This window comes from Lepidothrix coronata, unplaced genomic scaffold (assembly GCF_001604755.1).
Source record: "Lepidothrix coronata isolate B3197 unplaced genomic scaffold, Lepidothrix_coronata-1.0 Scaffold201, whole genome shotgun sequence".
NCBI classification, from domain to species: Eukaryota; Metazoa; Chordata; class Aves; order Passeriformes; family Pipridae; genus Lepidothrix; species Lepidothrix coronata.
This window is the reverse complement of record NW_016690381.1, coordinates 1,497,643-1,522,090: the sequence shown is the minus strand read 5'-3', so window position 1 is coordinate 1,522,090 and position 24,448 is coordinate 1,497,643. Positions and strand designations below refer to the sequence as shown.

Genomic DNA, 24,448 nt, shown 5'->3' with positions numbered 1-24,448 from the left:
ATGAAAATGAACACGGTGCAGCACATCTTCCACAGTGCCTGGAGGAAGGCAAAGGGTTAAAGCATGTAATGTGGCAGCAGCTCTTTTACCTCCCAAATCCTGAAGAAATGCCACATAACTGAAGCTCTTCCATCTGAGGAGAGGTGTAGGAGAGCCAGGGAGCAGCTGCTCAGTTTGACAGGCTTTCTGTGCAGATTTCAGTGTGCTCCTGTGTGTGAAGCAGGGCTGGTCCTCACGGCACCAGAGCTCGGCACTGAGGAGATCCCAGCATGGTTTGTTCTGTGTGGATCAGTTTGTGGATCATGTTTGTTCCTTGGATCAGATGGGAATGTAGATCCCTGGATAAGGCAGATGAGGTGCTGGTGGGCAGCTGTGGGCAGCCAGCCCTGGGCCAGAATCAGGAAAGGCAATTCTGATCCCAGGCTGTCCTTGCAGAGCTGTGGGGATGATTGACCTGTAACCAGGGATTAATGGCACATAGCACTGCCCAAAGTGGACCAATCCATATCATTCTTTATTTCCCCCCTCCTGCTTTTGCTGCTTTCACAGTGTGGGACAGGCTATGGGAGCTCTGGCTTTGCGATGGGTTGTTGCCTTTTTGGAACCAGCTGCTTCGGTGCTCTGACCTCTGCAAAAGGAAGAGTCTGCCCTCCTTAGGAGTCCCTGAAGGGACAGCCAGTAGGTTCCTGCCATTTGGTAAGGGAGAATCGCTCCAGGGTTTTTCAAAGGCAGGCAGGATGTTTCTCCCATCTGGGCCGTGCTGCCTCAGATGCCTCTGGAGAGCTGGAGTTGCTGTTCCCTTACCCTGAGGAACAGCAGGGTCAGAGGCTTTAGTTACTGCTGGGCCACGGCTGCAGCCAGCCACCCCTGCTCCCCATTCCCTTCCAGCTGGCAGCTGGAGAAAGCCCTGGCTTTCTGCTGCTGTAGCAGAGCAAAGGGGCCATGAAAATCATCTTGACACTCAGCAGCTTCCTGTGTCACCTGTACTTAAAGCCAGGCATGGACTTGCACTGAACTTGGAAAGGCTTTGTGCAGAAAAAAGGTGGGCAGGTGGAAATGTTCCAGATAAAAATGAAACAACCTGCTCTGATTATTTTTTTTTCCTTAGCCTCAAGGAGAAATCTCTCTTTTAGCTTTCAGAGTCTGGGAGGCACTGAAGTCATATTGCAGAGAACTTCACATGAGGTTAGAGATTGTTTTAATTACTGATATTTCTTATTGGTAGGTTCTTTTCTGAGTGCTGCAGATGCTGAGTGTGAGTGGTGGTGGTAGTTCTGTTGCTTCTGCTCAGACTGGGCTCTGTCATAGGAGTTCCTACTTTGAGATAAGCATGTGAAATACTTTCTGACTTGGGTAATACCACTCATTTGTTTTTTTCTGTCTTATCTAGGTTTTGAGTTAATTCTGCATTGTGCAGTTTTCTGCATTGAAGAGAGTGCCAGAGCTCCAATAGCTTTAAGTAGTGCAGGACCAGACCTGCAGCGTGTGGCTGACAACTTGTGTGTGGCAGCTGCTTCTGCTGTTGTGGGTGTGGGACTGTCATGCTTCCTGCTTTAGAAATCATTCTCATGATAGTCATACTGTTCTGAGATTTTTCATCATCAACCTGCTTTAAAAAAAGAAAAAAAAAATCAACCCACAACTGCTCATCAACTCCTTAGTGAAAAATGTTGCTTTCTCCCAAAGTAAGTAAAATCTGCTCTGTAGCTTTGTGTGCAGTGTGCTCCAATTTAACTGCCTTACCTGAAGTCTTCACAGACCACCTTTTTAAAGCACGGCCAGTTCTGTTGAGCTGTCTCTGCCAAAGCAGAGAGCTCTGCATGACTCTCCATCATTGCACACATGTAAGCCCCAAACACTAAGAAATGAACTCTCAATGAAAATAGGTGCTGTCATCCAGGAAGTCTGAAAAGGAACAGCCTGTTTACATGTCTCAGTGCACTTATGCTAACCAGTATGTTCATGGTGAACCTTCCCACAGGGCAGTCTGTGGGGGGGAGGAGAGGCTTCCTCCTCTCCTGTGTCCCTCGTGCCCCTGGGAGCTGTGGGGGTGTGTGTGGTCCCAGTGGGGCCGTGGCAGCTGGGAGGAGCTCACTGATGGAGAACAAGGATCTATGTGGTCCCTTGAAGGGTGCAGAAGAACCTGTTAGATACCCATGTTAGCACCGGGTCAGAGGATCTCCTGAAGACCTGGGTCCTAGCAGAGAGACCCTCTGTGTTCCTGGGTGGAGCATGGCTGGGTGGGAATGCTGAATGCAGCTCCTGCCAGTAAAAGCCAGCAGACACCTGACAGTGCTGTGCTGGCTTGGTTGGGGCGTGTAGGTGGGCTTGTCCTGCTCTGGAGTGATGGGGTCTGTTTGGCTGGGTGGTTTGGAGATGTTCTCCTATACAGCCAAGCATTGTAATTCCTCTCATGGAGAGGGTTGTGCTGTGACCCTGAAGGGGTGGCCGAGAGGATCAGCTGAGTGCCACTGACAGCTCTCTCCGTGCCTGGCAGCAGCAGTTCCCAGATGTGCCCACGGAGGAGGGGGCTGTATGGATTTACTGGCTGTACCAGTGCCCAGGTGATCTCATGGAGGTGGGGGCTGTATGGATTTACTGGCTGCAGCTTGCACAGGCTGACTCAGTGGCAGAAGCAGACAAGGATAGCACCTGCCACATCACCTGCTCCAAGCCTCTTTCCTCAGCTGCAGGGCCAGGGTTGGCCCCATAAGCCTTTCTTTCCAGAGGGGTCAGCTCAGCACCGCTGTGAAACACCTCCCCAGGAACATGGTTTCCCTTGGGTGGCTGGTTTTCCTGGTGGAGGTGGCTCATTTATTGGTCCTGGGATGTGCATTGAGGGGAGAATGCCATTTCCATCTCTTTTTGCTTTATACTCGGTTTCTGACTCTAAAAATGCTAACGTGCTCCAGCCTCATTTCACAGGTACCCAGCTTGGTTTATACGCTGGCTTTGGGCCACCTCAGCAGAAATCAGTGGGCTGTGTGCATATGTTCTGCTTCTCCTTTTTTGGGAAGAGTGGGGGAGAGGGGCTTAATTCCCCACGCTCTGCCTCTCGCTCCAGGAGAAGTAAAAACCCTCTTAGGGCAGCTACTGTTGCATCTGCTGCTGTGACTAAATTCTCTTGTTCTTCAGACCTTAATGACAGAAGCTTTTCTGAGGGATATTCCTAATGCCAGGAGGGGAGATGAGCGTGCCTGTGTGTTTTCTGCTGTGCTGTGAAGTCCTGTGAAATAGCCATAGATGGCACTCTGGGGCTGGTCACTGCCTGTGCCCGGCTGGTTTGTGCTGGAGGACAGAGCACGGTGAGACTGTCCTGGGTGGGGGTAAGATGTGCTTGGCCAGCTTTTGAGAGGAGATTCATGTACAGCTGCTGCAGCAAACACGGGGGGGGAGGTGAGCAAGGCCATAGGTAAAGGTAAGAAGGGTAGAAATTCGGTGTAAGGAATAAGGTGAAACCTAGTGGCAGAACAGCATCATGTTACAGGAATGCTGATTTCTGCTAAGCAGATTTTTACAGAGGGTGCTTCCATGCAGATGATCTGGCAGTTTGGGTCTTGTGTTGATAAGGATCTAAGGGGACTTTATACCTCGTTTAAGGGCGTATTTTGTTCAGTGTCTGCCCAGGCAGATACTGTGTCTGCAGGGGTTTGGGTGTCCTGCGGCTGCTCCAGGACAGAACTGGGGATGTGTTAGCTGAGCAGAGAATGCTGCTAGACTCTGTCTTCCACTCGTAGATCTCCAGTGGAGAATTTCACCTTGAGAATATAAAACCTCTTCATGTAAATCAGTAACAGAAAAAAGATTTAGAATGGGTGAGTACTTGAGGGTATAAGGAGGTGTTTGGTCTGTGTGTGGCCCTCATACCACCAGGGAGAACCTTGCATCTTCAGAGCTCAGACTTGAAAGGTCAGTCTCAGGGATCCTTTTCTTTCCCGTTCTTACTCCTGCATTTCAGTATTCAGGTGGAGAAGCACTGAGTCATTTGAAATGATGTGTTCTCCACTCCACACATCACTGCCAGGCTCTGGGAAGAGTTGCCATGTCTAGTCTTTCAAAAACACCCTTCACTTGGACTCTTCTAGTGACTTCTGCCTCTTTCAGGAATCAAAGTCTGATTCACTTTCCACTGTGACTTGTAAAGTCTTGGACTATTTAGAGGCATATCAAAAATTAAAATAATCTCTTCTGACAGCACCAAAGCCTGTGGTGCTTGAATCTTTGATATGAAGATTTCTCCTGCTTGGAGAATAGTTCATTTTTAATGCTGTGAAATAGAGCATGATAACTGTGCTGCTGTATATACTACAGTGAGCATTATGTGCTGCTTAATAAAATGATGCTTATGTCCAAGAGCTTCCTTTCACAACAGAGAAAGGTGCAGTATTCAGATGCTGGTAACTCACACTGAAAACTTTTGGCACAAATTTGTCTTCACTGCAGATCTGCCTGCAGCTGGAGTTAAATTCTTTCTCCCTGGTTCATTGCTCACAGCTTAAAATATGGCCTGTTAAATGTTGCAATGGTCTAGATACCTTTGGGACCTGGTGTCTGTCTGGTCTTGCTCTGCAGGGAGTTGAGACATGAAGACATGGTGTGTAGCCATCATCCTACTTGGGCTTAGCTGCAGTACAATGAAAAGCTGAGGAAGAAAACAACCTGTTTTCTGTAAAATAATTTTTGGGATATGTTGAAGCACTGTGAGATCTATAAACATGACTTGGGGGAAAGAAAGTTGAGAGACCCTAGAAAGCATCACATAGCTGCAGAAGTGCAAAACGTACAGTGCTTTGCCACCAAGAACTCTGCTTGCTAGGAACCATCAAACCCAAATGTTCCTGCTGTGGTACAAGGTAAAATCACTGTATTTTTGCCTCTTGGCTGTTCCTGAGTCTGTATCTCAGGGCCCGTTGTGGGCATTTTCTGGTATGTTTCAGTGTTTGATTTAAAAATCCTCTTTTTCCTTTCACTGTACTTCCTGCTTTTCAACAGGCTCAGAGCCTGTTGGCAAAATGACTTTTACTGAGCACAAGTAGGATGCTCACATGTCTTTGGAGTGAATGTGGATTTGACACTGATTTGATTCTGCTTTTTCTGCCTGCAGCTTATCACTCAGGCTCTCCAGTGAAGGACACTGTTTCCTCAGTCAGATATTTTCCATATGACTAGATAATGGCTATGGGCTGTGATTTTTGTGTCAGTGCTTGGCACTGTGGGTTTCTGTTCAGAATTTGTATGGCCATGTGAGAAGGAGCCCTAAAAACAAGCACTGCATTGTTCAGAGTGACAGGATAGAATGAAGTGATGGGGTATTTTTGTTTCCCTGGCACTTAGTATTTGTCTTTTTTTTTCCCCAACAAAGCTTGAAGAAGGTTCATTCATTGTCAGCAGGCACCTTCCCTGTCAAACTGAAAGTCGTGTCCCAGATTCTCCATTTGTACTCCCTGGAACGTGGTGCTTGTGAAAAGCACCAGCTCATCTTCAGGGGTGTTCAGATCTCCCCCTCCTCCCCAGGGGCTGTAGCTGAACAGTTTTCCCCAAGCACTGACATCAGGACACCCAACAGCTTTGCCCCAGGAGCATCTTCGCGAAGGGGAGCCCGATTTCCAGCTGTGTTTGGTCAAGAGCTCTCCTGTTGCCCAGCAAAGGGGTTTGTAAGTGGGTTTCTGGTTAGGGAATATGTTCAGCTAGAAATCTGATTGAGACCCCGAGCTGGTTATGCACCAGTCCCAGGGCAGTGTCTTTAGACCACGACTGACACGGTTTTATACCAAAAAACAAAGGCTGGTACCATAATCTTTGTGCTGGTTTAGGCTGGGCAGGACCACTGATTGCAGTGTGGTTAAACCTGATCTGTGCAACAGGGAGAGGAACTGAGGGGACAAAACCACAGCAGATAAAACCACAGGTGTGGAAGGCTCATTAAAAACTGTCAAACCACGAGTAAAGAAATGTGGAAAAGAAATTACACCCGTGCCAAGGAGTGGAATGAGTAGGAAGATAAGGGGAGAAAGTTATTGGCCTGACAGTCCTTCAGAGAGGAGGAGGGAAAATTGACTTAAAAATTGAACCTGATAATGAAGTGGTGTCTGATTACTACATAGAAAAGTGACTTTTCTTTGAAATACTATTTTTATAGTCTAGTGCAGAAAATGTGGCAGCAAAAAAAGTTGATAGATTTCAAAGGGAATATTAATTAGGAACAATTTGAAAGTCCAGCTAAAGATCTATTTAAATTGATGCATTTTAATGGAAATTAGTCTGCCATGTGTTTTCCTGAAATAAAATAACTTGATAATATACTGCCTGTTTTCAAAGTAGACTTTGAACATTGGAAAAGAATAGACCAAAAATTAAAGGAATTCACTCCAGAGTGTGAGGCGTGTATTGGTCTGCCAGTGCTGGGTGAACTGGTTCCACTTTGAGCTGTGAGCTGGGGTGGATGTTAATGGATCTGCTTATTCACTTGCAGAGATTTTTGCAGAAAATTATATTTATTGGTCTAATGTGTCCAGTGTATGATGGGAGCCTGAAGGTGAGCCATTCTTTTTGGTTTTGTTGGGAAAATCAGGTGTAAAGGAGACACCACAGTTGAAGGCTGTGCTATGTTTGGCTACAACTGGCTGAACTAAAGTGCTCTTTGATCTCAGCACCTCTGTTCCCTCTGAGATAACTTCAGGAAGCACATGGACCCTTTGCAGTGTTCACACCACCCAGCCCTTATCACGGCTGTGGGAGAGCCATGAGCAGGAGGAGTTTTCCCTGTGGTGATGTTTAAAGGCAGGTATCCCACTGTGGCTGGGATAACTGCAGTCTCTGTGGGTGGTTCTCAGCTGCTCTGAGTGTAACCTGCTTCTATTTGGGGTTTATGCCCTCTGCTTTCCAGGTTTTTAGCCAGGCTTCCATGACAAGGCCAACCCTTGACTCTCGGCATCAGAGCCTGCTTGAGGACCATGAGCTTATTATTCCACGTTTCCCTGCTTCCATCTGCTTCAATCTCTTCCCTGAACTTTGCTGTGAAACCATGGCAGGAGGTGAGATGCTCTTCATGGCAGGGGAGGGTGAAAAGGGAGCACCCTGGTTGCTGAGTGGCTGCTGTTTCCTCCCAGTGTGCTGACCCTGGGTGGCATCCAGCCCCACAGTGCTCCCAAGGATACTTTGCAGTGTCCTGTCAGGCTGTGGAGCTGAGCAGGGCTGACTTGGAGAGAGAGCCTGGGAGAGGATCCCGAAAGTTAAGGGTTAAGCTCTGGCCAGCTGGACTTTAAGTAAACAGGCAGCATTCAAAGCACAGTGGACAAGTGGGATGTGGGAAGCCAGAATATGCAGGCAATGGGAATTGTGGGTGGCACTGAAAAGCCAAATACAAGAACAGAAACGTACATTTTAATATATATTTCCATTACAGTCACAGGCACAAATTGTGAGGGGGGGGAAATGCGTCTCAAGAGCAACATATGTGTTACCTCATGCCTCCACCCAAGTATACAAGCATGGGATTAATGTCTATTGAACATAAAGCTGAAAGTTTGGTGTACAGATGGTAGGAAGTTGGGCAACAGCATGTGTAGCTTGTAGCTTAGATCTGCCTTACATGAATGCCATCACCTAGCGTTGCTTCTCACTAAATATTACCCCTCAGATCCATCCCTGACCCATTTGCAAAGATGCTGAGCCGCCTCTTCAGCACAGGAGTGCTCAGGAAATTATGCGCCAGTGCGTGTGACCTCAGCTGGGCTAGGTGAGAATCTGGTGATGATAAAATCAGAAGAGAACATAAAGCAGTGGGAGAAATGTGAGTTGATAAAAATCAGCTAGTGGGGCTAAATCTTGTCAGACAAATGTGGTGGGGTTTCTCCCCTCCCTTTAAGGTCAGATGCAGGAAGCGATGGGCACAGACATCTGTGAGTCACTTGACAGGCACAACAGACTGATGGGTAGGATTAGTGGGTACAAAATGTGCCTGGGAGATATACCAAAGGAGAAAATGTGACTGGCATGCTGAAGAACTTGTTGTATGCAGATTTCAGAGCCATGCACAGACAGGTAATGAGCAGAACCTCATACCACGCTGTGTGCAAGACAAATACACTAATGCTGTTTGCAGGTGAGAGACAGGGGCCCAGTGAGATGACATGATTTGTGAAAATGAGCACAACAGAACTGGAAGTGATGCTTTCCAGATTAATTTCATTAGTGTGATATACTGTGACTGCTTTGGTACATCCCTGCTCCAGAGGGTAGGGAGAGAGGGGGGATGAGGCTTTACAGAGAACCTCACTCTACATTCAGGCAATTTTGCTTCAGAATTTTCTTCTGTGCCTATTTATGGTGATTTTTTTCTTTGTATGTGTGTGTGTTTATAAATCTGACCAAGTACATCTTTCAATCTGTTGTTACTGAGGCCAAATATTAGGAGCATGCTTTTAGGGAAGCGTTTGTGACCTCGCTGATTGTGTTGAGATCTGTTTGTTCTAAAGCTTGGGATGCTGTCTGCTTTATGAATGCAATTGAAATCAGTGCTTTTAGTCTATGCTGTCTGTTTGCTCTCTAAAATTAAATGCTCTTGTGGCCTGAGTGGAAGCCAAGAGTGGTACTATGCAGTGCTTTAGCTGCAGCTGGGCTGACTTGGAGACCTCTCAAACTGGTCTTCACAAGTTTTCTGCCAAGTGGGGACAATAAGGCTTCACTAAGACACCCTGCTCATGCACGGCAGTGGAGCTGGGCTGTGACTTACAAAGTATCTGCTTTGTTTAGTCCGTCTGGACCTCTCTGTAAGGGGCGTAAACCAGCCACTTGAGCAGCATCCAAAGCCCTCTCTTCAGTTCCACACTTTGTGTTTGGTCAGTACAGAAATTCACTTCAGTTGCACCACAGGAACAGTCTGTGAGTAGGTGAATGATTGTTTAGGATGGTTTATTTGGTCTCACGTGGCCTTCTCTGCACATACAAAGTGCTGACAAAGGAATGAGTCCTAAGGATCCTACCTAGAGCCTCTCCATTAGTTCCAGCAGGTTTGGGCTGTAGTTGTGCTGGTGGCCATGCAGGGAGAACATCAAACGAGCAGAAGTGAATCCCTAGCGAGGATGATGTGCAAGATCCACCCTTTGGTTTGACTCTGGGCAGTGCTGTGCTGTGTTTGTGACTGGCCAGGTGGGTGAGCACTCCCACCTGCACATCAGGCCTTTCTACCCCACATGTGGCAATTTCGTTGCTGCTCATCATGTTTAAAATAGAGCTGTTTCTTAGGGATCTCCACCCCCTCTGGCCACTAACACTGACCTGCAGGGTGAAGATAGTGTTTGCATCTGGCACTGAGCCTTCTGCCCCTGCAGATATCCTCAGTGCCAGACACAGCTGTGTGGACTGGTCTCTGAGTCATTAACCCAGGCGAGTATTGAGATTGCTTCCTCCCAGTTGTCTCTGTGCTCAGTGTGAATACATCCACGGGCTAATGTCTCATTTGGCTGAAGGCTGAGGCTCCTTTCAGCTCCTGGACAATGCTGGGCACAGCAGCCTTGGCTCAGGCAGCAGAGCTGGCTCATGTTCCTGTGACCACCCAGCGCTGATGATGGGATGCTTTCATGGGGCTGGGCTATTCGTAGTCACTCTCAGACTCATGACTGTCCCCTTTTGCACAGGAGCTTGAATTTCCATATCCTGCTGACATGGCCTGCCAGGGCACTTTCTCTGGCTCCTCATGCTGCTCCCCGAGCCTCCTGCTTCCCAGGTGAGTGACTGTGGGGCATAACAGCTCTAATTCCTCCTCTCCATCCCATTACCCTGCTGCTCACCTGCCTGGGAGATGATGGTAAGGACACAGCTCTGAAGTACCATGAAGGACAAGGCGGTCCCCAGAGTCTCCATCCTCCCTCACCAGCACAAAGTGGTTATTAAAGCCTTTCTCTTTCATGAATAGTTTTGATAGCATGTCTTTTGAGCACAATATCCTCAGAGCTGTTTTGCCACTTGAGCCCTGGCACCTTGCTCGCTGTCACTTTATTTTTGCCTCTCCTGGCTTGATTATTGATGAGAGCAATTTGCAGTCCGTGTTGCTTTATGCATCAGGAACAAACCAGGGGTGCGAGAGAGAAAAGTATTCCCATCCTCCCTGTAGGAGATTGAGCAATGTGCTTCCAAATCTCTGCACACCTGTGCCGTCACTGATCCATGTTTCAGCTCTGTCATTTGCATACAAACGACTGTGGTCCTTCAGGCTGCAGCTGGGCTCCATGTTCGTGCCGTGGAACATGTTCCCAATCTGTGTCTGTCACTGCTCCTTAATGAAAAAGCTGCACATCTCATCTCTTGAAAGCTCCTCTAATGGTTCGGTTTGCACTTGCGTGTTGCTGACTGATTTTCTGTTTAGACTATGATAAATAAAAATGAAGCATTTAGAACAGATCTCTACCTAGTGATGTCAAGACATTTTGGAAATCTAAGTTGTGCCTCATAACATCCCTGCAATCTGCTTTCTCCTATGAGGGAAACTGAGGCAAGCAGAGGCAACCAAGGAAACTGAGAGTCCTAATGCTGAAAGCTTTAAAACTCTCAGGCTAGACTTTTGTGTTATTGAGGAAATTAATGGCTAATTAAAGATTTATTTTTTTTTTAGTTAGATTAGTAGCAGACATTTCACAAAGCACTGCTATAAACATCTGTCCAGCTGCCTTAGTGAATCCAGTTGGATAATGCAGACTCATGCCTGTCTTCAGTTTTAGAAAATATGCTTGGCAAAGTTTTAATTTTTGGATGAAGTTTATGTAAATATTAAAAGACTTATCAGGTTAATAGGACTTCACAATAAGTCCAGAACTATTCTACTTCATGGATACAAGTACTGCCTTTGTATCTGCAGCAGCAGCCTCTGAAAACGGATGACAGCTCTCAGTGTGATTGTCAATTACATGTTTATACTCTGTTTGACAGATAATTTTTTCATGTTGATTTACTCTTCCTCATAACTAGATGTAGCAATTAGAATATCTTACATATTATGCTTGAATTTTCTTGTAATGCTTCTGTAGCTTGATGGTCTCTCAGACACCTGTTCCACAGCACAGTGAACATGGGAATTAACTCTCCACCACACCAATCTGCTTATTTCTTATTTTTTCCTTTTATTTTTTCCCCCTTTTGAATAATTCCAGTCTTCTGGTATTGGGGAACTCCCAGTGTTTTTCCAGGATATTCTCTATCCCCAGTTGATATTTGCTTGTCTTATGAGTATCTGAGTTAAGTTCTTACAGATCTGATTAGCTAGTTTGCCATCTCAGAAACAGATGCTTTGCTATGTCCCTTTGGTACCCCAGGAGTGCTTTTCATTTCACCAGCAGTGCAAAAAAGTGGCCAGAGATTGTCCTACCACCAGCTTTCCCTGCTCACTGTCCCTGAGCACATGCTGCAGTGAGGGGAGAGTTCTCAGCAGACATCACTGCGGGGCAGTGTTGGGGCTGGGGGGGGGATACACAGGACAGAGGCATCACTGTGTGTCTGCTTTCCATGTGCAGTTATTACACACTGAAGTGAACTGCAAACACATGTCTCCACAAGCAGCACTTTTGTGTCAGTGCCCCTTTTGTGTGGAAGAGGTGGTGGTATTTGCACATATGAGTTGGGTGCACAGTTATTGGAGTTACTTACTGACTGCACTGGGGCACTTACAAATTCTTGCAGCCAGTTCCTTCCAGCACAGGGGCAGAACCACAGGGCAGGAGGTCTAAACTCAGCCAGAGTAGTGGTTCTCAAAGTCTCATCTCCTCCTTATCTCTGATGCTGCCAGAGCTGTGCTGCCAGCATTTTAGTGGTGTGGTCCCAGGAAAGGGTCCTGTGTCTGGTGCTGAGCTGGTGGTTTCTCAAAGGCAGAGGGATATGAGTTTCAGGTTACTTCCCACCATCTGGAGTTCAGAAATGCTTAAGCTGAGGGTGGGCAAGGACACTCTAAAGCACCTCTGACAGGGAGCAGCTGGGCTGCACTGTCCCTTCTTCCCCTGGTGCTAAAGTGATACCCACATCCTCACGGAGCAGCTGGGGAGCAGGAGAGCTGGCAGCGTGTGGAGAAAACAGCCACCTGCCCTGGGAGGGAAAGCCTGAGCATCCAGCACTGAATATAAGGTGCCATTGGTGCAGCTGCACAGCCAGGCAGCTCTCTGGGGCTTTGTCACTGTGTGCAGAGCTGGCTGAAGGCTTTAGGAGGTGAGCTGGGTTGTCTTTTGGCTATAACATGACTTGCCAGGTTCCTTGGAACAGGTTTGGTTTTCTGTCCCATCACCTCCATCTCTTCTGAGAAATCTCTTGCAGACAAGAAGGGAGGCAGCAAACCCAGGTCTGTGCCTCCTCTGTGGCATCTCCACTGAGCTTTCTCACCTCAGTGAGCTCCTTTGAGTCTTGCCTCACTGCACAAACCAAGTAGAAACCAAATTATCTCAAAGACTTCAGTCCCTCTTCCAAACCTGGATGAGATTGGCTGACAAATGAAATGCTGTTGGGGAGGAGCAGTGTTGCTGAGGAAAGACAGACTGACAGGGAGGTCAGTTTGCAGAGGAAACTATGCTAAAGAAATAATGCAGTTGTGCAAACATGCCCACAAAGTTTAGTAACTGTTGGCAGCACAGTGTGGAGTGGAAAGTGCTGCTGCTGCTCTTTGAGCTTGTGATGCTACTGAGGACTCTCTGTTCCTTGGGGTGTCATGAACGTCGTCCCTCAGGTCCATTCCACGTGAAAGAAGGGAAATGGGCACATCCCTGATGGATGTTGGGCTTTTTGGGTTAACTCTGGCCATGGGGGGGGGGGCTGTACAACAGGGCCTCAAACTTGGCTGAGGCCTTTTGTGTTTCTGGAACACAAACAACAACTAACTTTCAGTTTATAGTAATCTCAGTATGTATCTATTTACATAGCTGGTGAGTCCATAAATGATTCTCAGGGAGCCTCTTTCCAAAGCACACAGAGGACATAAGGCTATTGCTGTGCATTTCTCCAGGTTTGGGGTTCCTTTCTGAGGTAAGTTTAAGCACCTGAATCCAAGCTGACGGTATTTGGAGCTCTAAAAATGAATATTAAGATTTTGATGCTATTCCCATTTCTAACTGGCAACCAGGGGAAAGCTCCTGGTGTGGAGAGAATTGACAAAATGCTTGTTTAAGTGATGGTTGTGGCTTGTGCTTTGCCAAGCAGAGACAGGTAAAATGCTTTGGGTGGAAAGCAATACCCAGCTCCAACGGCAACAGGCTCAGTGCAGTGATCCCCCTCTCCTTGTGCCCCCTGTCACTCCGAGCATGTCCTTGGAGCACCACACAGGGCACCGTGGGCTCCTGCCCGGTGTCCGGGCAGGTCTGCAAGGACAGGTGAGTGAGTTACCGGCCTGCCTTCCTTCGCGGGGAGGAGAGGGGGCAGCCACGGGGAGGGAAAAGCGAGCCTGGAGGTGCTGAGGCCGTGGAGCGCTGCTTTAAACTACGCTCCTCGTGCCTCAGTTTCTGTTGCTGGGAAAGTCGCGGCTCCGAGGCCGGTGAGTGCGAGGGGAGCGGGCTGGGCTGGGCTGGGCTGGGCTGGGCTGGGCGCTGGTGGGAGGGGGTGCGGGGGAAGGGGGTGCCCGGACTGAGCTGCAGCGCGGGGGCCGCCCCGGATGCGGGGACGGTGCCCCTCAGTCTCCCCAGCACCGCGGGCAGGGCGGGAGGGACAAAGCGCGGTGCGGGCGGAGCGCGGTGCGGGAGGGACAGAGCGCGGTGCGGGAGGGACAGAGAGAAGTGCGGGCGGAGCGCGGTGCGGGACAGAGAGCAGTACAAGAGGGACAGAGAGCAGTACAAGAGGGACAGAGCGCGGTGCGGGAGGGACAGAGAGCGGTGCGGGAGGGCAGAGCGCGGAGCTGTCCGTCCCGGCGGTGCTGAGCGCTGTGGCGGATCCCGCGCCGTCCCGGTAAGTTCCTGTCGGCGGGGAGCGGAGCGGGCGGCGCCGGGGGCTCCTCCAAGAGAGGTGAGGGGGGCCCGGCCGCGGGGGAGCCGCTGCCCCGAGGGGACGCGGTGCCCCGAGCACCCCTGGGCGTGGGGAGGGCTCGTTCCCGCGGGTGCCCCGGGTGTCCCCGGCTGCAGCAGGGCGGGGAGCCCGGCCCCGCGGGCCGTGGATGAGCCGGGGCTGCGGGGACATTCCCGGGGGTGCTGGAGCACAGCGTGGGCAGGGGGTGTCCCGGGGACAAGGGACCGGCAGTGGCAGCCCAGGGTGCGAGCGCTGCTCCCCGCTGGGGCCACCACGGGCACGGTGCGTGTGAGTGAGAGATACACTTGGGGTGTGAGTGGGGTTGCACCCCCGCAAAGGAGCTTGCAAGAGTCCCGGGTAGGGAACTGAAGCAAAAAGCAGATTTTACTGTCTGTAGTCGGTGGGGATGGGCAGCCCTGGCAGAGGAGAACTCCGTGATTTTGGGTAGGGGTCCGAGGGCTCCCTGTCCTTCAGATCCTGAGCAGTTCTCGTTTGTGCTCTTTTGCTCTTCTGTGACTTTTTAAGCCCTGCACTGTCTGCTAGGCTGGCAGCAATGTCTGAGCTTCCTCTGTGCTGGGAACTGCAGAAATCGATTCCTGCTCTTTACTATTGAAGGAGTTTGGAGGTCAGTGGAGTTTCCAGGCTCATCATATTTCCTCCTCCTCTCCAAGGCAGACATGGCTTTGTGGCATGTTGGCTGAAGAAAAGCAACCGTCCAAGTCTGAAGGGGAAATGGGCAAACTCGACAATCACATGAAATAAAATCTATGATCTTTCACGTAGACAGAGTGACCAGGACAGTCCAGCCATGCCAGTGCCCTCCCAGGTGCCAGACATAGACATGGGATGTAAGTCAAGGTTTAGGTTTGATTCTTCCTGTGAACACAAGAATAAGGGCTGGGATGCAGAATACAAGGGTTTCCTGGTAATGTACCTGTGGCAGCAGCTACTTGGAAAACTTCATCTCATTTTGAAGTCTGATTAAATTGAGGGGAAAGCAGCTTTCACAGTCTGTCTCTTCTCAGAACAGAGTCTGAGCAATGGAGCTTAAATCAAATTCAGCAGCAGCTCTGTATGCCCAGAGACTACGTGGCTGAGCAGTTTGATGTTGAAGGGCTGTGCTGTGCTGGCTGGCTACCCTGAGGAGACAGTCTCGACTGAATCCCTCCCTGAGGAGCCACAGATCCTCAGTCTTCATTGAGCACAGTCATGTGTTTGAAATGTTCCTGAGTTGGAAGAAAACTCCTGTAGCTGTTTCTGTCAGAAATTATTGTGAATGTGTTTAATACCTGCACTGATATTTCTGCAGCTTGTCACTCCATCCACTAAAGTTGAGAGCAGAGAGGGAGGCCTGTGCAAGCTTCCCCCATCATATGCTCACCTGAGGGAGAACCTTGGTGGGAGGGGAACCTTTGGGCAGGTTTTCAGCGGACAAGAAGAACCAGAACAGGTTTGTGAATTGCCAGGGAAGCAGACTACTCACTGTCTTGCTTCCACAAGGAAGAAGACCATGTAAGCACCTCCTGGGGCCAGGTGAGAAGAGGTCCCATCATTCCCCTCTACAAAGGAGCTCAGACAAGTGCACCACCTCCTAATTTGTTGGGGGGGGGAGGAAGATTTTACAAGCCCTCAGTGAAAGCAGCAGGGGAAAGTCTGAGATTTTTCACTAATTTCTGTACTGATCCCAGCTTCACTTGCCTGTCTGCTGCACAGGCAAGTTTACAGGATCCAGTTTATGATTTACTTTCGGGCACAAAAGTGATAGCTCTCCATGTTTCTATAAAACTAATTTATTGTCTGTGTGTCAGTGACATCAGCACATCGATCAGTGCAAGAGGTGCATTTTTATCAGTTCTGTCTTACAGGGAGTGATGTGTACTTTACAAGTAGCTCAAGCACAATCATAAAAATAAGGCCTATCCCAAGTAATGTCAGAAATAGAAGTTCTTCTCCTTCAGATTATTGTCCCTTTTTGCCAGCTTGATCTCACAGGACACTTGCAGCTCCCCTGACGTATTGCAGGATGGAGACCTGCCAGGGATCTGAAGGAAATAAAGACCTACAAGCTTGGCCAGTTCTCTTCCTTTTTGCATGTGTGCCTGCATGCTGAGGAGCAGGAACAATTCCTTCCAGACTGTTCGTGGTGGGCCTTGCCCTGTCTCGTCCCCAGTGCAGCTGTGTGACCACAGTCCCTCCTTTCTCCCTGGCTCCGTGTTTATGATGGATGCTTTGCTAAAGCCTCTCAGAGAGATCGTGTGCATGTGCTGTGTGCAGCTCATCTGCTTCTAAGGGCTCTTGAGGAAGATGAAATATGGCCTAGGGGAGAACTGTGCATTATGAGAATTTCAGGAGTGATTTGCCCAGCCCTAAATGAAGGTTGTTTCCGATTAGGTTAATGAAGGACATTGTCCTCATGGCCAGAGTCACTTGGTCTGTACAGGGAGGTATAAATCACCTGTCCCTGCATGTGGAAAATCTCTGCCCTCTGAACAGCATAGGAGAGGAAAGGAGGTTATTTCTGCTGGGCTGTGAAGCATTGAGCATCCAGGATGCTCTGTGGAAGAGATGAACCCAGGAGCCCCCTTTCACCACTGGGACTATGTCCTTCTGCCCCCATCATACTTGGGGTGTGCAACCTCCAGCCCCTCCACCTCCTCCTCTCCTGCTGGACTCACTCTCCTCTGCACCACCCTTGCTCCCAGGGTGAGTGGCTCTTCGGGGGCCTCCCCGGCATCTGGGACATTTCTGCAACCCCCTGACCCCTCAGTTGGATCTCACCCAACTTGCACCATTGCAGGGCTCTCATCACCAGGACCTGCAGATCCCTTCCTTGCAGTTTTGCAACAGAGATGGGCAGAGCAACAAGTGGCTCAGTCCCCCAGACAGAGCTATAGCTGCCCAAATGTGTGTGTGTTTATCCCAAAGGCACAGGCTGGCATCTCAGTGCACACATCCAAAATGTGCCTGTGGGAGCTCTGCACCATTTTTATCTGTTTGTTGTTGAGGGGAAAGAAAGAGTCACTTTCTCAAAGAATTTTGAAGAGAAACTTAGAAGCTGATGAGTAAGTAGCAAAACCTCCTCCCTCCTTCCCTTTCCACAGGGTTGGTGCCACAGGCAGGGTTAGCTGGGGCTGGGGCTCCACACAGCTGACCAAGAGCTGTCCTCCCAGAAACCAAGGGAGCTGGGCACGCCTTCATTTGCCAGAATTCACTCTCACTTGTATGTGTATCTTGCTTTGCAGATGGGAAATGTGTCCAACATCTCGGTGTTCACCTCCACCTTATCGGAGAGAGAAGACCTGATTTTTGGCACACTCTATTTAGTCTTTGGTAAGGAAAGGCCTGTTATCCCTGTGTCCCTGCTGCAGGCAGCCCAGGTGCTGCCTGCCTGCCTTCCAGAGACGTCCAGGCCTTTTCAGCCGCTGATGCTTCCAGAAGTGTCCAGTCGTTAGCAGAATAAATAAGCTGACCCTTCCCACATTCCTCAAAATTATGATCTGGCCAAAGCTTGGTGACTGCATTCCCCTCTCAGGGGAACTGCAAGTGCCTGCTATGGTTTCAAATATTTGGAAAGTTGAAGAATAACTTTTGAGGAATGTGCTGTAACTTCTATCACAGCCACCCAATGTGAGATGGGCAGGGACTCTGTTGGCATCACCAGCTTCATGTTTGTTGAAGGGGATTTGGACCTCGAGCTGGCCCTTGCTCTCAGCAGAAGCTGCTGGTGAAGGTTCTGTGATTTGGGGTTAGTGGCATTGAAAAGCCAGCAGGCAAAACTGAGGGGCTGGGCCTCGCTCTGAGGTGGCCCAGACCTGGTTGGTGTGGGCCAGAAGTGAATGATGGACAAAGAAAAGCCTCCCAAGTCTTCTGAGCCCTGAGCAAGTTGTCTCCCAAATGCTAGAAGAGGTTTTTATGTCTGTGAGGACTGGGAACCCAAAGGGTTCACACCACTGGACTGACAGCAGTCCTGTAGGCACCTACAGCTGATAAAATGGGCTTACCACAGATGTGAGACTCAGTCTGTGGGAAAAATGCCTTGTGAGGCTGGGAAGAAGGACAAACATCTCAGCATTCTGCCCTCCAGCAAGTCCAAAGCCTCCAAAGCTTTGTATTTGGCCAGGTCCCATGTGAGAATCCTGTTCCTGAGGGGAACTTTATTGTTGGCCATTCAGCAGCTTTGGAAGCTGGTTCTTACCATGGGATTTAATTTACAGCCTAATCCATTAGGGAGAAACTCTTATCCTGCCCAACCTGCCTAAAAAGCAGCAAAGATTCCCCTTCTGAGGACACGGAAACCTCTTTTCCATGAAAGCACAATTACATAATAAAAAGAGAAAGCCCTTGTTATAAAACTTTAATCACCACTGTTGATTTAAATAGACTAATAGCAAACAGAGAGCCTTCTTTTGTTTAGTCTGGATTTTCCTTGATCTTCATAGTTCCTTTCTTCTTGTTTGTTTTGTTACCATGATATTGGACAGCACAGAGTCACAGGAGTGACATTGCCAGGAAGAAATTATGAAGGGGAAGGGGCCCAGCTCCTTGGCCTCACATCAGAGGACAATTGCACAAAGCCCCTGTTATTTATCTAGCTGGAAGGAAGTGTCCCCCTTGCTCCTTCCAGCTGGAAGAAGTGACTTTGGCCAGATCCTGCACCCGGAACCCATTGCAGTCTCATCCCATCACTGCCCTCCTACCAAACGCCTCTGTAGGATCTCAGGAAGGGGAAGGGATCAGATCCAATGTAAAGCAGCTCCAGATGTGCTCACAGAGCTCTGTGGGTCCCGTGGGCTCCCCTGTTCAGCCCAGGGTCCAGAGAGGGAAGCCTGGAGCCCTTTCCAGGCTCCATAAAATTTCTCTGGTATTTGCTTCCAAACATCTCAAGATGCTCCTTGTTCCCTTCCTGGCTCTGTTACACACAGCACTGTTCCTCTGCCTTCTCCACAGGCATCATGTCCTTCTCTGGGAACTCACTGCTGCTGCTGGTGGCCTACCAGAAGAGGTCCTTGCTGAAACCTGCCGAGTTCTTCATCGTCAACCTGGCCATCAGTGACCTGAGCATGACGGTGACGCTCTTCCCCTTGGCCACCTCCTCCTTCTTTGCACACAGGTACCTCATGGAAGTGGCAGGGGGCAGTTTGCAAACCTTGTCTGGAAGTGGGGAGATCCCTTATAGGGGGTGCAGGGGGGCCCAGGCCTCAGCCTGGTGGCACTGGGGCACTGTGTAAGCTCCCAGACATCCACCCCACCGCGGGTGCTTTGCTGCTCCCTGTCCCTCTGGCTCCTCACACAGACCTGCTGTAAAAGGGGGGGTGGTGTGGATCTCCGAGCTGGCACCACGTGGCACAAGCACTGCAGTGGTGTGTGCCAGCATGGGGCAGGACAGCTCTTGCACCTGTGGCTCCATCTGTCCTTGTCACTGGGGTGCTCAGAGAACAAATTAGCAGTGAGATGATGCCCACGTTTCCTCGGTCAGGTGCTGGTACCTGTGCAGCCCATTGGAGCCACCCCACATGTGCCCAGCTTTGCTCCTGGTGTGGGACCAGCAGCTGGGAAATTCCCAGCCTCCCTGCGGAGCAGGGACCATGGAGATGACTCCTGTGGCAGGGCTGTCATCCAGCTGCCCTGGGCAGGGGGAGGGATGGGTTCACTTGCAGCTCTCCTCGCAGGTGGCTGTTTGACCGGGCGGTTTGCACCCTCTATGCCTTCTGCGGGGTCCTGTTCGGGCTGTGCAGCCTCGCCAGCCTGACGGTGCTCAGCACGGTTTGCTGCCTCAAGGTCTGTTACCCAGCATATGGTAAGTGCTGGTTACCTGATCCATACCTATACCCCTCTCTGTCAACAGAGCCCCCTTTCTTTTTTTTTGCAGTGAGTCAGATCCACCTCTTCTGGAAAAGTTTTGCCCAGAGGCAACCCATTCCCAGTCAATGCACTGAGTCTTAGAATCACAGAAACAAGTTTAGGTTGGAAAAAGTCTTTAAGACCACAGAGTCCAGCTGTTAGTCCAGCACTGCCAAGTGCATCACTAACCCATGCCTCCAGGTGCCACATCCACACAGCTGTACTAGAGCAGGTTGCAGATTTTTGAACAATCGTTCACAGACTTGAGCTTAGACCAGAGCAGACTCTATATCTGGGAAGCCACAAACTCTGGCAGAGCAACAAGAGCTGCTTTCCCCAGTCCCTGGTGAGAGAGCCATAAGCCAAATGTATATAATTCAGTGAAATAATTAATACAGGAAGGCTGGGTTTGCAGTGTTGCAGCTCCTGTCTGTAGCCCTGTTTCCACCTGGATGTCCTCCACAGAGCTAAGGTGAATGTTTGCACTGCAGAGAGCACCTGAGGAAGCAAGGGGGCCCAGGGGTGTTCCCTACTCATTCCCTACACAGCTCCTCCAATTTGGAGTTCTTAATTTCCTCAGTTCAGCTGCTAATCCTCCTTCTAGCATGCATCTTCAGAATACACTTTGCATTAAAGACCAAAAATAGAAATAAAATGGGAAATCAGAGGTAATAGTTTGATTTGCAACCCAGTACCCAGGGTCCATCCTCTCCCCTCTCTCCCAACTCACTGCCAGTCTGCCCTGAGCCAGTGGCCACTGCCAGCCACCATCATGCTTTGTCCCCAGCAGCTTTCAGTGCCTCAAGGGCGATGCTGGAGCAGAGTCACCTTGGTTATGTGCCAGCACAGCAGCTCAGGAGGTGACTAAAAAGGTGGGAGGAAAGATAAAGATGAAAGCTGGCTACTGAAAGGTAGCCCAGGTGCTGGTGGCTTTTCCCTGAGCAGCTTCTGCTCTCCATTGGCCTGTGCTGGGCAGTCTGACACAGGGGGCTTATCTACAGCCCAGCCCACCTTCTGTGAGGAAATGCATAATCAAAATGTGCTTTTAGTTGCTTAGTTTCAAATAAAAATGTTACTTCTGTGTATGGTTGAAGATTCAGCACTTTATAGCGAGTTTTAGAAGATCAGAGAGTTTGAGATTTGATGGGGGAGATGGGGGGACCAAAAGTTAAAAAGTTAAAAAGTTAAAAAAAACCACCTCTGCTAGAGTTTCAGTCTGCAGGGAGGGAAAGGTCCTTCCAGCTGCCCAGCCACCCTGCTGGCTGCCCGTGGGCTGTGGGTGCAGTGTGTCCCCACGTGTCACACGCAGCCCCTTCCCAGCAATTCCCCCGGAGGCCGAAGGGGCTGTGGCCGATCCTGCCACTCACTGCTGGGCTGGGGCCAACCCTGACATTCGTCTCGGCTCCTTGTGCCAGCACCTGCAGGTGTGGGTGGCTCGGGGTTGCAGTCCCCTCTCTTCACCATGAGAAGCCACCCTCACCCCAGTCCCTCTGCCGCAGGGAACAGGTTCTCCCCCAGCCACGCCGCGGTGCTGCTGCTGTGTGTGTGGGCCTACGCCCTGACCTTCGCCACGGCCCCCTTGGCCGAGTGGGGCAGCTACGGCCCCGAGCCCTACGGGACAGCCTGCTGCATCACCTGGGAAACCTCGAGCAGGGAGGCCACGCTCTACATCCTCGCCCTCTTCATCTTCTGCTACCTCCTCCCCTGCCTCCTCATCCTCGCCTCCTACTCGCTGATCCTGTGGACGGTGTGGGTGTCCCGGAGAGCCGTCCAGCAGCACACGTCCCCCCAGCGCAGAGCCCGCAGCCTGCACAGCCTGCTCCTCAAGGTAGGGGGGATCAGGGGGCTGCAGGGCCTCGGGGTGCCCCAGCCCCCCAGCCCGTGGGCAGGTGAATGCAGCAGGGCCCCTCCTGCCGCGTGTCTGCTGTTCCTGATAAATTCTCCAGGTGTTTGTGTCAGTGCGGGTAATAACATATTTCTCATTTAAAGCCATCAGGTGGAGGAGTTTTCATTTTAAATTACATTGGAAAAGATCAGAAAGGAGCTTGCATGAGTCATTGTTCCCCAGACTACAAGCTAATACTATAATTTACCAAGGATATGTCAAAAAAAAAAAAGTGAATACCCTTTAAAAAAAAACACAGCATGAAAGAAAACAGCTTGCAAGCCTGGCAAGACTGGCAAGCCATGTCCGATCAGGGGAGGGGGGCTGAGCACAGCCCATTTCCAGGCATCCCAGTCAACCCACATGCCAGCACACAGATTGCTGGAGGGATTTTCAGTGCTTCCAAAGGCTGTTGGGGTCCAATGCTGACCTGGTCCCAGCAAGGTGTCTGGGTCCTTTGTACCCATCTCCTGTGGAAGGCTGAGGCAATTCCCAAGTTTCCCAGGTGGGACAGGGTGTGAGTTGCCTGAAGTGAGAGCAGGTTTATGCATGGGGTGTGCTGAGTTACTGCCCTGATGTCTGACATCACAGTGCTCCAGGGTGACAGGTACAGAGGTCCTTTCCCTGGGGACGTGAGCACTGTTTGGGGTCCAGCTGCACATGGCTGAGTTTTGGAAGGGGTGTCAGTGTCCCGTGTGTGCCACAGGAGGCTCATGGCAACACCATCTCCATTTCCTTCTCTTCCAGCTGAGCGTTGCCGTGTGCCTGGGGTTTCTGGCTGCCTGGACCCCCTATGCCGTGGTTGCCCTGTGGGCACTGCTCGGGGACACCAGCCAGGTGCCAGCGCTGGCCTTCGTGCTGTCAGCCGTCTTTGCCAAGTCCTCGACACTCTACAACCCGCTGGTGTACCTGCTCTTCAAGCCCAACTTCCACAAGTTCCTCTCCAAGGACAGGGTGCTCCTCCAGGCCCTCCGCACCCTGCTCTGCTGCAGCTGCCCGAGCGCGGCACTCCAACCCTTCTCATCCCCGGGTGTCAGTGACCACGCCAGGGCTTGCAGAAACTGCAACGACGCTTTTGAGTGTTTCAGCAACTACCCCAAGTGCTACAACCCCCCCCAGGCGCCCAGCAGCTCCCCCCTGCACGGTCCCCTGGCCATCCTGGCCGATGGAGCTGCTTGCCAGCCGGGGCTGAAGAGGACAGTGCAGGTGATGGTGCTGGTCACACGGAAGAGGTCGGGCCTGGGCGCTGTGAATGTGGCAGGGGAAGCCCTGCCATCGGCCCTGGTGAAAGACCTGCTCTGAGCCTGGCTGTGCCCAGCTCTGTCCTGCCAGCACGCCGCAGGACAAACCCAAACACAACATTCCTCTCACTCACATACTCAGCAAGTCCCCAGATGTTTTGTAGGTGAAGTGATGTGAAAATGTAAGACCAGCCTTGCCTCCCACTCTGGTTTGGCTCTTGCAACTCTGAGCCTGGTCTTTGCACTTGAAAAAACAAGGACGAAACCAGTCCCTGAGTGCCTGAGATCTGCTCAGGGTGCAGCCCAGGGTAGTCTCTCCTGTCGTTTGCTCTCTGGGCCCTTGGCCTTTGTTTTTCATCCTGGTGCTCTGATGACCAAGTAGGAACTTGGTTGTCTTAAAAACTGTGCCTGGCAGGGCAGGCTAGGGGCCAAGAGGCCCTGAGGGGCATCTACCTTCAGTGTTGGCTCCTACAGCCCCCACAACCATGTCCTCTCCTGCTGGGGAGCAGGACCATGTCACACAGCTACCTCACTTGGGATTATGAAGCACCTCCCTATAGCTCTCAGGGACTGCTCTCTGTGCCCGCTGTGCTACCCCACTCCCTCCATTTGAATGAAACCCACCACTGTCGTGTGTTTAGAGCAAGGATCTGGGGTTACAATAATCCTGGAGTGACTAATGGCAGTCCCAGGTTGTGGTCTCCAGGCAGGGATTGACAAATCTGCGGCTGAGCGGCATCCTGGAGATGGGGCTGTGGCCACAGGGTATCCCTGGCACAGGAACAACAGGGCAGCAGCTGCCAGGGCAACAGCATCCTGCAGGATTGAGTCGGCCCTTGGAGGTCAGTGTGGGCAGCACACCCACGGGGAGGGGTTGGGACAAAAGAGACCAAGAAGCTGTGCCAAGGGCCTGATGCAAAGCCACCCCCACAAGAGCCCCCCCAGCAGCTCCCCTGCCCCGTCCCAGGCACTGTCACATGAGGGGATCCCGTGGTGTCCGTGCTGACCAGTCACCGTGTCCCAGAAGTTTTCCATTTCTAAAGTAAATTCACTCATGCAAAACTGGCATTTGGCTCTGTTCAGCTCTGTGTTGGCAGCCACGCTCTAGGATGGATGGGAACAGGGATGGGAACAGGGATGGAACAGGGATGAGGGAATTGCTGCCGTGGCAGCCGCAGAGAGTGGCCCGGACTGGACCGTGGGAGGGCTTGGTGCCACATGCGAGTGATCAGAGGGACAGGGCACGGGGACACGGGGCAAAGAAACCTCCCCCTGCCCGTCAGCCGAGCCTTCCTCCTGCCGAGGGACACAGCGACGGCGTGTCCGGCAGCAGCAGGACCTGCTGCCCCCCGTGTGCCCGGACTGGCTGTGCCCTCGGGCTGCCCCTCGGCCATCCCCGGCTGTGCCTGCTGCTGCCCACCGAGACGAGCCTCCAGAAAGGGACCGAGGGCTGATTTCCCACCGCAGGAAACGAGCACGAGGAGCTGCTGCCACCTCCTGGGGGCTGTCGGGG

The 24,448-nt window shown here is 50.9% G+C and overlaps 1 protein-coding gene across 4 annotated transcripts; it reads left to right on the top strand.

The window, feature by feature from the left end:
- The first annotated feature begins 6,908 nt into the window (after nt 1-6,908).
- On the top strand, nt 6,909-23,981 carry LOC108505889 (opsin-5-like). Of its 4 annotated transcripts, XM_017832312.1 has the most exons (8): nt 6,909-7,034; nt 7,640-7,738; nt 9,639-9,727; nt 17,211-17,298; nt 18,916-19,078; nt 19,638-19,765; nt 21,309-21,637; nt 22,442-23,981. In XM_017832312.1, the coding sequence occupies exons 3-8, from the start codon at nt 9,698-9,700 to the stop codon at nt 22,994-22,996; spliced, it is 1,293 nt and encodes a 430-aa protein (XP_017687801.1). In that variant the 5' UTR covers nt 6,909-7,034; nt 7,640-7,738; nt 9,639-9,697; the 3' UTR covers nt 22,997-23,981. The 4 variants fall into 4 exon arrangements, with proteins under 4 accessions (XP_017687801.1, XP_017687800.1, XP_017687798.1 ...); XM_017832311.1 differs by lacking the exon at nt 7,640-7,738; XM_017832309.1 differs by lacking the exons at nt 6,909-7,034; nt 7,640-7,738; nt 9,639-9,727 and adding an exon at nt 13,262-13,343.
- The last annotated feature ends 467 nt before the right edge of the window (nt 23,982-24,448 follow it).

What these genes read in the sequence shown, in the direction of transcription:
- LOC108505889 (XM_017832309.1), top strand. Translation starts at nt 13,275, where the DNA reads ATGTCCTTGGAGCACCACACAGGGCACCGTGGGCTCCTGCCCGGTGTC. An exon ending in CACACTCTATTTAGTCTTTG is followed by an intron (nt 17,299 to 18,915) that starts GTAAGGAAAGGC and finishes CCTTCTCCACAG; the next exon opens with GCATCATGTCCTTCTCTGGG. An exon ending in TGCACAGCCTGCTCCTCAAG is followed by an intron (nt 21,638 to 22,441) that starts GTAGGGGGGATC and finishes CTTCTCTTCCAG; the next exon opens with CTGAGCGTTGCCGTGTGCCT.